Source organism: Dendrobates tinctorius, unplaced genomic scaffold, assembly GCF_039654945.1.
Source record: "Dendrobates tinctorius isolate UK_male_01 unplaced genomic scaffold, ASM3965494v1 ptg000162l, whole genome shotgun sequence".
Classification (NCBI taxonomy): domain Eukaryota; kingdom Metazoa; phylum Chordata; class Amphibia; order Anura; family Dendrobatidae; genus Dendrobates; species Dendrobates tinctorius.
In genome coordinates, this window is record NW_027361829.1 from 70,081,102 (window position 1) to 70,096,110 (window position 15,009).

The 15,009-nt window shown below is 41.9% G+C and overlaps 1 protein-coding gene across 2 annotated transcripts in view; it reads right to left on the reverse strand.

Moving 5' to 3' along the window:
* Nucleotides 1-15,009, reverse strand: part of ULK4 (unc-51 like kinase 4) — a 1,062,038-nt gene that overhangs the window by 54,767 nt on the left and 992,262 nt on the right. For both annotated transcript variants that reach the window (XM_073550092.1, XM_073550091.1), the window contains exon 36: nt 9,576-9,664. In XM_073550092.1, the coding sequence (XP_073406193.1) occupies nt 9,576-9,664 (89 nt within the window). The remainder of the gene's footprint in view (nt 1-9,575; nt 9,665-15,009) is intronic.

Below are 15,009 nucleotides of genomic sequence, written 5' to 3' on the forward strand. Positions count from 1 at the left end.
TCGCGGTTTTTCTTGCTTGTCATTATTCACATATAAAATTATTGTATGTGTTATGTTCCAATAAAATATATATCTTTTTAACTTAGATTTTATCTAGTAGTATTTTTTACTTAACCCTGCCGGGCTTCTAATCCCCCCAAATCCAGTGGTTCTCTTTTTAATATAGTATCCGGATGGTCGGCCATCCAATTTCCCAAGGGGTGGTATACCAGTAATTTCATAATTAATTTTACATATGTTGGTCTTACATATACCATTAAGGGATCTCGCCTCTTCTTGTTTAACCTGGGTCATCATGGCTGAGATCGGGCCCCGCGATTACATTGCGGGGACGCCGATCTGAGGCAGAGGGAGCCCCAACACTCTGCCTTCCCCCTTAACGCTGCGATCGCAGCATTTAGGGAGTTAACAGCCAGGGGCAGGCGCGGATGCCACTCCTGGCTGTCAGTGCAGGAAGCTCAGCCACTGCAGCGCTGAGCTCCTGCACTTATCGGGCAGGAGATGCTGACATTTCAGCATCTCCTGCTCCATCGTGCTGTGTTTGGTCAGTCAGATTGACTGTCCAATCACAGCGCTCTGGGTGCGGGGACCGACTGCAAGGGTAACCGCACCTCTTGCCGTGCCTGTCAGCTGTCATAGACAACTGTCAGCACTGAACTGTCACTGCGTGTTTACACGCAGTAACAGTTCAAATGCATGATGTGCACAGCCCATCATGGTGCGGTAACTTACACCCGGCCATGACGGACTGTGCACGTCAATGGACGTTAAGGGGTTAATGTAACTTTATTCTTTCATGAGATATGTACAAGTTTCTTTTTGTTTACAGTCATTGACATGTTGCAGAGATTAACACGTGAGGAGCAGATAGAAATTGTGTTGATGTCTGGTGAACGCAGTACCTAGGTCATTGCAGCAGATTTCAATGCACGACACCCTACGCAAGAAAACTGTCACCATTCCCATTTTATTTAGGTGTATCCATATAAATGGCCCACCCAAAAAAGTTTGTCTCATCACTGAACAAACATAATGTTCTGTGTAAACTGAGGGTCCTGTTCCAATTTTTGTTTTGCCCATTCTGCAAATTCAGCCCGCCAATATATACATACACACACTCATATATACGCACATACACAGTTGAAACTATTAGTTTACATACACTATATAAAAGACACATATGCATGTTTTTCTCAATATCTGAAATGAAATCAGAATAAACCTTTCCCGTTTTAGGTCAATAAGTATTACCATAATTATTAATATTTTCTAAATGCCAGAATGACAGCAAGAGAATGTTTTATGCCATTTTTAATACTTACTGCAAAGTCAAAAGCTTACATACACTAAGATTACTATGCCTATGTTTTTTTTGCCAACATCTAAGTTAATTAGAGACACATCTGTGGATGTATTTTAATGCACACCTGAAACACACTGCTTCTTTGTGTAGCATCACGAGAATATATAAAGAAATTAGCCAAGATATTAAAAAGAGAATTGTGGACTTGCACAAGTCTGGCTCATCCTTGGGTCTTTGGGTACAATTTCAAGATACCGGAACGTGCCTCGTTCATCTGTGCAAACAATTAAACGCAAGTAAAAACAAGATGGGAATGTCCAGCCAATCTACCGCTCAGGAAGGAGACGGATTCTGTGTCCCAGAGATCAATGTTCTTTGATCCGACATGTGCATATCAACCCAAGGACAAAAGCAAAAGACCTTGTGAAGATGATGATGGAAGCTGATAAGATTGTTTCAATATCCACAGTGAAACGAGTACTGTATCAACATGGGCTGAAAGGCCACTCTGCCAGGAAGAAGCCATTACTCCAAAAGAAACATAAAAAAAGCCAGATTAATGTTTGCAAATGCACACAGGAACAAAGACCTTAATTAATGGAGACCTGTCCTGTGGTCTGATGAAACTAAAATTTAACTTATTGGGCATAATGACCATCGCTACGTTTTGAGGAAAAGGGAGAAGCTTGGATACCTAAGAACACCATCCCAAATGTGAAACACAGGGGTGGAAGCATCATGTTATGGGGTTTTTCTGCAGGAGCGACTAGTGCACTTCACAAAATAGATGGCATCATGAGAAAAGATTATGTGGCCATACTGAAGGAACATCTCAAGACATAAGCCAGGAAGTTAAAGCTTGGGCAAAAATGCCTCTTCCAAATGGACAATGACCCGAAGCACACTGCCAAAATAGTTATAAAGTGGCTTAATGATAACAAAGTCAATGTTTTGGAGTGGCCATCAAAAAGCTCTGATCTCAATCTAATAGAAAAGTTATGGACAAAGCTGAAAAGGCAGGTGCGAGCAAGGCGACCTACAAACCTCGATCAGTTACACCAGTTTTGTCAAGAGGAATGGGCCCAAATTCTGACCAACTACCAAACTTTTGACCCAAGTCATTCAGTTTAAAGGCAATGGTACCAAATACTAATGAAATGTAAACTTTTGAATTTGCAGTAAGTAATAAAAATACCTTAAAACATTCTCTCTCTCTCATTATTCTGGCTTTTGGAAAATATTAATAATTATGGTAATCCTAATTGACCTAAAACGGGAAAGGTTTATTCTGATTTTGTCAGATATTGAGAAAAACATGCATATGTGACTTATTATACAGTGTATGTAAACATCTGATTTCAACTGTATATATATACACACACTATAGTATACGGAGTAAAATGGATATATACATGCAGTAGAGAAAATAAGTACTGTATGTGATACACTGCCGATTTTACAAGTTTTCTCACATACAATGAATGGAGAGGTCTGTAATTTTTATCGTAGGTACACTTCAACTGTGAGAGACAGAATCTTAAAAAAAAAATCCAGAAAATGACATTGTATGATTTTTACATAATTAGTTTGAATTTTATTGCATGAAATAAAGTGCTGCGGAATATGTTGGAGCTATAAAAATAAAAGTAGTAGTAGTAGTAGTACTTGATAGAAAAGAAAAACAGAAACCTGAGTTTGCAACTACAAAGATCAGACGTTTCCTGTAATTCCTGACCAAGTTTGCACACACAGCAGCAGGGAATTTGGCCCACTCCTCCATACAGATCTTTTCCAGATCTTTCAGATTTCAGGGCTGTCATTGGGCAACAGTGACATTCTGCTCCCTCCAAAGATTCTCTATTGGTTTCGGGTCTGGAGACTGGCTTAGCCACTCCTTGAAATGTTTCTTATTGAGCCACTCATAAGTTGCCCTGGCTGTGTGTTTGGGTCATTGTCATACTGGAAGGCCCAGCCACGACCCATCTTCAATGCTCTTACTGAGGCAAAGAGGTTGTTGGCCAAAATCTCAAGATACATGACCCCATCCATCCTCCATTCAATATGGTGCAACCGTCCTTTCCTCTTTGCAGAAAAGCACCCCTAAAGTATGATGTTTCCCCCACCATGTTTCCTGGTTTGGATGATGTTCTTGGAGTTGTACTCATCCTTCTTCCTCCAAAACACACACACTATAGTATATGAATATATACATACATACACACACACTAGAGTATAAGGAGTAGTATGGATATACACATGCATATATACATACATACATACATTACATACACACACACACTATAGTATATGGATATATACTGTGGTATGGCGACTGGTCATGTGGTTAATGGAAGATATGTATCACAGTGGTGGGTGGCCCTGTGATTGAAGCCTGGGCTTGTTTTGCTCAGCAGATCTTTTACTGAGGTTTACTATACATTGGAAAGGCTTCCAGGTGACTTGGAGAAATGGGTTGGTCCAGTCACCTACATACCCCACCTCAGGGGGTGTGTCTGGACACCCAAGATGGAGCCTGTGTGTTTGTGTACGGGCGGCAGTGCTGGCTAGTGTTAGCCAGAGTGAGGAGGCCTGTGAAATACCTCCGGAGAGGACACCTCTGAGGATAAAAAGTATTTGGGAACTGTTGCGGTCATCACGGACAGTTAACGGACACTAATCCGCATTAGGCACACCAGGGCTCAGCTAAGACCGTGGGTACTGTAGAGCCGAACGGTTGCCAGACGTTGCACGGGGTGTTGCATGTTACCAAGTACCTGGGATTCGGTTTATGCTGTGCCCTAATAAACCGAATGTTTATTACGCTGAGTGTCCCAGTATCCTGTGCCTTAATAAACCGAATGTTTATTACACTGAGTGTCCCAGTATCCTGTGCCTTAATAAACCAAATGTTTATTATTCTGAGTGTCCCAGTCTATTCCTCAACAATCAGCCAAGTGAATACTCCCCGTCAACTGATAGTGGAGACACATTGCAATACGTACAAACACACCCTATAGAATATGGAGTAATATATATATACTGTGATGCAGCGGTAGCACACTATGCAGTGATGAGGCAGTGACCCAGCAAAGTTCAAAGCAAAAACATCTCTCTAATGTTCAACTCAAAAAACACAGCACAAGATATCTTCTGGATCACAGTCGGGAAACATATCCTCTGGATTACAGTCACTAAACATGCCAATCCACCTCCTGAGACCAGTTGCTGTGGGCGACTCCACCACTTTGTTAATGCTCTACTCACAGCATTACACAATCCACGATATACTCCGGATCACAGCCGGGAACCATATACTCCAGTTTACAGTCACTAAACATGCCAGTCCTCCTCTGACCAGTTGCCGAGGGCGATTGCACCGCTGTGTATGCTGTGGGTACCAAGCTATTCAGCTGCCTTGACTGTTTGGCTCCACTGACCTGTGTTGCTTCATACAGGTGGAGCGCTGCAGAGCCTTCTGCTCTGTACTCCTCCAAACACCAGACTGACACTGAACCTGACACACCCTATACTGCAGGGTTTTTAACTAGCAACCTGTGGCCTTCAGCCACATGGAAAACCCAGGCCTGGAATGAAACGGACTGCACCACCTCCATCTGTAGTCTGTTTCAATACCCAAAAGCCCAGAGCAGGTTTTCCCTAAATCTGCTTTGGACAACTAGTATGTCCAAGACCTATACTCACTTTAGTCTGCATTGCAACCACAGCTACGCCTGTGACTGCAATGCACTCTCATGGCCTCAATCCGCCTCTGTGCGCATCCTGGGGTAACACACAGTGACCCATACATGTGACACCGGTCACTGCCTCACAATACTTACACACACTATAGTATATGGAGTAGCATGGATATATACATACATACGGTGGGGGGAAAAAGTATTTAGTCAGCCACCAATTGTGCAAGTTCTCCCACTTAAAAAGATGAGAGACCTGTAATTGACATCATAGGTAGACCACAACTACGAGAGTCAAAATGAGAAAACAAATCCAGAAAATCACCTTGTTACATGGCGTAATATGGAGCTGTTTGAATATACCAGACTGCAGTGTGAGTAATATCAGTTTAGAATTAGATCCATTCTCTTCATAAAATACTGCTAAGAGGAATATTTTTTTCCTGTTGCCGTGTCACCTCTGCCTGTAATTTTGTTTTCGGAGGTCTTTTGATGAAATTGATTACTGTTTCTAGGAATGTAATGTCATCTATATTGTTACATACAACTTTATAATTCAGGAGGGTATCTTTATATTTAAAGTCATATGAGTCAAAAGAATAAGATTCCTCCCTGAAACTATATTTTTAGATTACTGATGTAATATCCCCCCAAAAATAACAAATATATGTATTTTTGAGCCACTGGATAGACTGCACAGCTATAACAGGAGATACATACTATTGAGACTGCGGACTCACTGCATTTAGCAGAAGCCAGGGCAAGTTGATGACTGGACCATTGACCAGCAAATCGAGGCATGCAACATACTATAATGTGTGATTTTTATTTTTTTAAATAAGATACACAATCTTTGCCTCTGATCACTGTTGAATTGTAAAGCTCTGCGGAATATGTTGGTGCTATACAAATATAGATTAATATTATTTATTATTATTAATATTAATAATAAACTTAATATTTAGGGGTAAAAAAAATTCCTCAATAAAAAACACATCACATATTTTATATCTACGCACCACACCTTTGCGATATAAGTATTGAAGCTATTGAACTTGTTGATGCGTAGAAATAAATAAAACTAAAAATTGAACTTATTGGCATTGTAAGCTATGAGGATAAATTCTATACAGAATCCTGTATGTGAGCTGGCAGTGAACAAAAGGCCACTATGTGAGTCAAAGAGAAGAGAAAATAAAAAAGTTGTGTAATTCTGCAGCCGCCCACACCACAATATACATCAAAGCTAAGCGGCCCGGCGGGGGAAGGGGGCAGCCCAGCCAAACAAGCGAAGGGTACAGAGAGGAGGAGGGGAGGCAATATGAGAAGCTTGTAGTATGGAATGGAGGCCGATACACAAATGAAGAGAGAAGACAAAGATTGTTTGAACTTGTAATAAGAGTTGTGAGGACTTCTGGCTGTTGTACCATATGTCAGGCGCAGGCCACACTGGATGGATTATATTCAGCAATGGCTGGGAGATCTGCCCATAGGACTCCATATTGATCTGTATGTGAGGTTAGGCCGGCCTTGTGATGCAGCTGCTGTATTCGCAGCACCGGTCAGTTGTGAAGTGTTATGTGAATGGGAATGTTCGAAATTCCTGTTCAGTAAATGCTTTTTCCTGTGCAATTAAATCAGCATTTTCCACTAGTAAACGTCTAATCCAGGCCACAATCACACTACCAGTGCACATTAAATACAAAAATCACTCCACGTTTTTTTTTCTACGGCAAAAAATCCTAACGTGATCAGCGCCATTTAGCCATGTAGGAACCTGCTTCAGTACTTGACATGTTCCTTTTTAAATACTGCCGGTAAAATCCGCAGCTGTAAGAGCTGTAGCGCCGATCTCTCATTTAAAATAATGGGAGGTGAGACGTAAAAGAGACCCCGAAGGTCCCATATTTATACAGAAGAGCCGTCACCAGGAGTAAAGTGGCACATAATATTGTTATGTCATTTTATTCCGCTGCTCCCCCGAGTATTCTGTCTGTATGTTTTTTCTGTTCTATAAACCCACCACACACTACAGACATATTGGCCTATTTATTTGGAGCTAATTTTTATGGTCTTTTCCAAAGGGGGCATTGCTCCCAGGATTCTCTGGATGTGTCTTTGGAATATTCTGCATTATTACCCTGTGAGCAAAGTCCCCTTGTGAAGACCATAACAATTAGTGTACTGCACTAAGTAAAAATAGAGGACTTAAAAAAAAAAAAAATATGAAGTACTTTGGTGAAAAGCGGGAATAAAATAAGAGCAAAATCTGCCCACGTTAGATCTTCAATATTTGTTTGGCAGACAGCTTTTTGTTTCGGAAAGCTGTCCGTAATGGGATGAATACCCCCACTGCTCAGTGAGAGGTTTGGGGGAACAGTAGAATATCCCCCTGTCCCTGGTTCTTGTCATATTCCAATTAGATGGTATTTTCAGACTAGTACAAGCAGTAATACAATTACAGATCCATTTTCTGCAGCCTGCTTTTGCATGCACCTCATATACATCCTCACGTCTCTGTTAAGATGTGTTTTACATATATGAAATATGGACCTGTCCTTACTAGAAACCTGCAGACGGTCAAAGATTGATGGATGCCTTTATTTCCATACAATGTAAATGTGAATTATTTCATATCTTTGGTAAGTAAAATGAATAGCAAGAAAACACAAGTAATTAAAGGGGTTTTCCCAGACGAATTATGTCATGTTCCCTGGCTTGCCCACTATCAAAATAACAAAATGAGCAATAATCGCCCACTGCAGGTGCAGCACTTAATCTTTACCGCTGCGACTGGTCCTTGTTGACAGGCTGCATGTGACCACCTGCAGGCAATCACTGGGCTCAGTGGTATTACCTGTAGTCATGACATCACTGGGGTAGCATGTCATCAATGACCAAGGGCAATCCAGAAGAGGCAGCACTGGAGCTGTAGTTGGTAAGTCCTGCTGATTATCTCATTTTTACACTGGACGAGACTGGAAACTAATAATAATTAAAGGTGTCGTCCGCTACTTGGAAAACTCTTTCTTAGTTGTTGTTTGCCATTTAAATAATAAACAACAAGTTTTCACCTTTCTCACTAACATCGCTCCAGCACTATAGGCGCCGGGTCTTCAGTGCTCATGTGACATTTCTTTGCCATGTGAGTGCTGCAGCCAATCAGTGGCTACTAATGGGTTGCAGTGTTCACAGCTCCCCTGGACATAAGAGTTTTTCTGAGGTAAGTGCAAGTGCTGCAGCCAATGAGCGGCCACTCATAGGCTGCAGTGCTCACGTGACACTGTTATGTGGAGGCCCACACCGACATAGTTGAAATGGCGGCAGTGAACAAGGTGAGTACATTTTTTTTTTTATTTTAAACCATGAAATAAAGCATTTAAAGAAAACCAGTCGTGTGAACAAATACTATTTACCTTCAGATATGGGGTTAATCTGCAGGTTAATAGCATTCAGAAACAGCTCAATGTCAGCATTTAGAGTATGGCTGCCAGGAGGAGATGAACTTTATTTCTCCAGGCAGCATTCAGCTTCTAGTCATAGGGGTGACACCGACACAGTTTCAGTCACCACTCAGTGTATAGACAGAGGTGGCTGTTACTGCACTCCTGTCACTGACTTCCAGCAGCTCAGCATTAGATTCGGCTGTCAGTCAGTGCCGAAGGCGTGGTTATAGCCACCACTCTCTAAACATGGAGCGGTGACTGAAACCGTGCAGGACCTACCCCTATGACTGATAGCCGAACGCTGCCGGGAGGAATAAACTTAATTTACTCCCAGCAGCAGGGCCCTAAGTGTGGCCACCAGGCAGGTTCAGAATGCTATTAACCTGCAGATTAACCCCATAGCTGCAGGTTAATAGATTTTTTTTCACATGACAGGTTCCCTTTAAGCAGGGTTTGTCCAGGACTATACCTTTAATTGTGGAAAAGCCCTTTAAGTAGGTAACATGAACAGTACAGAATCGTAGAAAGACTGGGATCACACTACCATGTGTGATGCGAGAAACTCGCATGAGTCTCTCGCATCAACACCCGGCGCTACCGCCGGCACTCAGGACCGGAGCTGCGGCTGCCTAGAAATACATGCAGCCACAGCTCTGGTCCTGAGTTCCGGCGGTAGCGCCGAGTGTTGATGCGAGAGACTTGTGCGAGTTTCTCGCATCACACACGGTAATGTGATCCCGGCCTAACAAAGGATGTTGTACTCCATGATGTGTTAGGGAATTTAAAATGTGAATTTAGTTTCCATCTAGAATTCAAAATACCTAGAAATGGCTGAATGGGATTTGTGACCATGTGATAAAGGAGAACAACCCAAGGACTTGTATTTACTGGTGAAATTCTGATTTTAGGATTTATTAGCTGCGTGCCGCTGCTATCCAGCAAATCCCTATAGATATCAATCATAGATGAAAAGTAATCTTGTACTTTCAATCAGAAAAAATAACTTCCTAAATGTTATCTGTGAAGTCTAGTACAGGTACAGGGAAACCAATTACAAACATTCTTAATGTGTAAAATAAAGCTGTCTTTTTTTTAAGGTGTGGAAATTCCTGTTTGCCTCAGGGAACTCACCTGGAATCCTGAGTGAGTCTCTCAAGAGTGTGGATAAGAAGATTCCCGTCATTCTTCATACTGTCTAAATGCTTCTCGTTTGATGTTATCTAGAACACAAAGAAAAAACTATCAATGAACAATGGTTTGTCGGCTCATCTAGAGCATGAGATAGTAAAGAATTGGCTGGATATTTGATAGGTGTGAACCTGGGTCATACTGGAGCTATACTCACTGCACATAATATCGATTTCATGGAGGAGTTCAGGTACGGTATTTATTTATGCAAGTATTTTACAGTTTTTTATATTAATTGCTTAAAAAAAATTGTATCCTTATCTGCAAATTAGTCTGCGAAACCACTACTAGGGCCAGGTTCACACAATCATATTTCATGGTCTCTATGCAGACTGCAATCCCAGTCTGGCAGGGGGACGCTCGACTCAAACTTAAAGCCTGATGTGTGTCTCACTCTTGACAGAAATACTCCAGTAATTAGGGGCAATGGCAGTGCAAAAGTATTTGTTTAGTTGAGCAAATCAAATTATTTCACTGGTTCAGATACCGGGTATTTGGGGCCTAGAGGGCCAGACAGTTTAGAAGTATTTAGAATTCATTAGTGTATTGTCTATACCTTTTTTATTTGTCGGGCTATCAGTTTGATTTTTGCAGCGTTGTATTTTGTGACCAATTTTTTCTGTTATACTTATAATTTTCGCTTTTATTCAATTTTTAGACTAAGGAAAGTATGTATTTCTTTTCGTACATTTACAGTGTTACCTTAAAATAGACTTCTTATTTCTGTTCCTTATTTCCTACCATTATTTGGAAAATTACATGACTATTTAGAGTAATTTTGTCAGGGTTACGACAATGAATAGTAAAGAACAATCTTTTTTGGTCAGAATATTTTTGGATTTGTGCTTTTCTTTGCTTTTCTGTTAGTATGGTTTGTTTCTCAAAGGTCAAAATAATAACCTTAAGGGGAACCTTATTGTTATTTTACATTATACTTTTCCACAAGGCTCAGCAGTCCAAGTTCCAGGAGAAATCAACCATGTTATACCTGTCATTGACAGGACTGTACTGGATCTAGTTAGACGCTGCAACAGCTTCCTAATACCAGCAACAGGGTGATTACATGGTGAGTCCAAGGAACTGCTGGGCACCTGACATTTCAGTTTGCTTCTGCCTGCACCTTAATATGCCATACAACAACTTCAAAGGGGTTATATTATTCTATAGTGCTCTGAAACTCCCGTGTTAAGGTAGTGTCACACTTAGCGATGCACCAGCGATCCCGACCAGCGATATGACGCGGTCAGGATCGCTGGTGCATCGCTAAGTGGTCGCTAGTGAAATGCCACACAGGCAGATCTCACCAGCGATATAGCAGGGGTCGGGGGTCGCTACTTACCTGTCAGACGAGGTGATCCTGACGTCCTCCCGCCCGCGTCCACGCGTCGCTCGTCGGTGCCACAGGAAGCCCAGCAGCAAGCTGACGACGAGAAACGGCCCAGGACGGTCTCGCGCGATCAGCGATAACCAGCGGGGGAGCGGTCGGAGGTAAGTATCAGACATAGCGATATCGCTAGCAATATCGCTATAACGTCACAAAAACCAGTGACGTTATAGCGATATTGCTAGCGATATCGCTTAGTGTGACAGGCCCTTTAGCCTTTTTTTTTTGACCAAGGACACCCCCTGCTCCATCAACTTTATGTCTCTCAGCAGCTGGCTCAGAGTCACCATATTGATGCTGAGGACAGAGAAGACCCCTAATCCACATAGCACAGGATGGAACAGAACTGACAAGCTCAAGTGATTCAACAGCCCAACCCTCCCATAGTAGCTAGGATTACATGTGCGCACCACAGCACCCTCGGATGGGAGGCTTGGGCTGTTGAATCACTTGAGCTTGTCAGTTCTGGTCCATCCTGTGCTATGTGCATCAGGAGTCTCCTCTGTCCTCAACTTCAAAAGGTTGTCCGGGACTTGTATATTGATGGCCTATCCTTAAGATAGTCATCAATATTTGATCAGTTGAGGTGCAACACCTAGCATCCCCCTGGATGATCAGCTTTTTCCATTACCGGCAGCAGCCAGATGTGCTCAGTTGAAAATCTAAAACGGATGTGCAGTATCTGGCCGAAGCCACTATACAGTTGACCTACGGCGCTCTGCAACTGAGCATATCTGTCCGGCACTGGGAACAAGTGATCATCACTCCCCCACCAATCAGATATTGAAGACCTATCCAAAGGATAGACCCTCAATATCAACTATATGGAAAGTACTCTTTAAATAGTTGGAATTAAAAAATGAAGCAACTTTGCAAATAATCTGAAATATAGCTAGTTTACTGTTTTGAGTAGGCAAATTATGTAAAGCTGACCCATATAGCTCCAACATTACACCATACAAACCTTGGGCAAAGTCAGAACCCACAGTCATGCGTTACTTCCATCTGTTCTTGGGTCACGTGTAATGGAGTCACACATGACAGCAGGATCTGACTACATCTAGGTATGTTTGGACTCTATAGACATAAGGATACATACTTCTACGTATAAGCTGTATACACAGACATACATAGGGACTCTTCATATAAAAGGGACAGAGAAAGATTCTCTTACATTAGCTTATTTTTTCAATGCGTATCATTTTCTTCTTTTAGGCTACTTCTTGAAAAAAAAATCAGGGGTAGCCGCTTTATTGTGTATATATATATTGTATATATGCATTGATAATAGTACTGTAGTGTCAAGCTGAGCTACAGGTACTCAGTTACAAAGGGCAGCACAAAAAATATTAGCTCCCATCTATCCCAATGACCTTCAAGTATACCGCGAGCACAGCATTGGTGATCACTGCAAAGAAAATGGCAAAGAAAACAATAAAAACAAATTAACAACAAGTAAGTTATCCATCTATTCTAGAGCGCCGTAAAGATGCCAAGTGAGCCATTCTGGCATTCAGCACTGCAATAATAAATCTACACCGATACTTTTCGCACACGGCATGCATAATAACTTGGCAATATCTTCAGACGGTATGGGAAATCCATGGGCCATCTAACTAAAGGTTGCACAGGAGAGATATGTGGGAAACACTGTCGGAATGAGATTTCTCTTTGCTCTGAGGGACTTGCTGGCCTTTGTTTGGATGGAAATGATGCACTGATGGCTGATTAACGCGGTGTCTGATAGAGGATCATACAGTGAATCATCAGGTTTATTCGGAGGTAAATGCCAAATGGCACATTTTATCTTACTTAATGTCTATTACTGCCACCCAACCTTTAACGAAAGATAGGAGAAGCTTTTTTTTCAGGTTCCAGTAAGGGTAGACAATTTCACAATATTGATTTTCGGCTGTAATAATCATTGTATACTCTGCATATCATGGCATTTTGTGCATATTCCCTTGTTTATTTTATGTATTGAGTAAATAATAAATTTTGAAGAAATGTTATTATCATGCTTTTTGCCTCTTTTTCTGCCATTTACTAATGGTAGTTATGGTTTATGAATATGTGGTATTTTGTACATTTTTTTGTTGGCAACCCTTATACAGTATAAAGCTGTATCCGACACCCAGCATAAAGGTAAAAGGAGATAAGCAGTAGAATTGATTCAAAATGATTTCTACTTTATACATACATCATGGGCGACATAGCATTAGGTTATCGCCCTCTGGAGGCAAATATTCACAGGGACAGGTTCTATCAAACTGCGAAAATGAGGATGAGTGACCTCATGGAGATCAACATCCAACACTGCGGAGACACCATCACATGTTTCTCAACGCAGTGATTCTAGAGGAATGCCCCCATCCCTTATGGGAAATATGCAAAAATATGTAAATCAACAGCCGCTGAGACACCATCACATGTTTCTCAACGCAAGCAATGACTAGCCAGGTCTTTCACCGGGAAGGAACAACCACGGGAAGGGCAGTCTCCAATGAAGGAAACCACCTATGCCAAAACATGGTATCCATCCACAGACAGCTGTTTCGGGGTATTGCCCCTCATCAGTGTGGAGTAGGAAACTGGCTAGTAGGAGCAATGCCTAGTAAAAAGACTGCGAAAATGAGGATGAGTGACCTCATGGAGATCAACATCCAACACTGCGGAGACACCATCACATGTTTCTCAACGCAGTGATTCTAGAGCAATGCCCCCATCCCTTATGGGAAATATGCAAAAACATGTAAATCAACAGCCGCGGAGACACCATCACATGTTTCTCAACGCAAGCAATGACTAGCCAGGTCTTTCATCGGGAAGGAACAACCACGGGAAGGGCAGTCTCCAATGAAGGAAACCACCTATGCCAAAACATGGTATCCATCCACAGACAGCTGTTTCGGGGTATTGCCCCTCATCAGTGTGGAGTAGGAAACTGGCTAGTAGGAGCAATGCCTAGTAAAAAGACTGCGAAAATGAGGATGAGTGACCTCATGGAGATCAACATCCAACACTGCGGAGACACCATCACATGTTTCTCAACGCAGTGATTCTAGAGCAATGCCCCCATCCCTTATGGGAAATATGCAAAAACATGTAAATCAACAGCCGCGGAGACACCATCACATGTTTCTCAACGCAAGCAATGACTAGCCAGGTCTTCCCGTGGTTGTTCGTTCCCGGTGAAAGACCTGGCTAGTCATTGCTTGCGTTGAGAAACATGTGATGGTGTCTCCGCGGCTGTTGATTTACATGTTTTTGCATATTTCCCATAAGGGATGGGGGCATTGCTCTAGAATCACTGCGTTGAGAAACATGTGATGGTGTCTCCGCAGTGTTGGATGTTGATCTCCATGAGGTCACTCATCCTCATTTTCGCAGTCTTTTTACTAGGCATTGCTCCTACTAGCCAGTTTCCTACTCCACACTGATGAGGGGCAATACCCCGAAACATCTGTCTGTGGATGGATAACATGTTTTGGCATAGGTGGTTTCCTTCATTGGAGACTGCCCTTCCCGTGGTTGTTCCTTCCCGGTGAAAGACCTGGCTAGTCATTGCTTGCGTTGAGAAACATGTGATGGTGTCTCCGCGGCTGTTGATTTACAGGTTCTAGCAAAGGGACAGGTTAAAAAGAAACTAGCCATTATATGAATTTACATTAGAAATTAACATATGAAAGTATCACAGCCTTTAAAATGTCCATGTCTAATGGGAAAATAGTAACTCTACTTACTAAAGGAGGAAATTTTGTTTGAGCTTTGTGTGTTTGTATTTTTTGGGGAAAAGTAATATTACGGTATATATTATATATAAATGCATTGTGATACTTATACTGATGCAGAATAACAACCTGTATATCGGAGGCTCTTCATACTTGAGTGTTTGAGTTCCATTTCTCTATTCCCTTCTAGGTTACTTTACACATTATTCAAACACACTCTGCTTTTCCTTCCTGGAACAGAGAAACGGAATTCTCGTGGCAT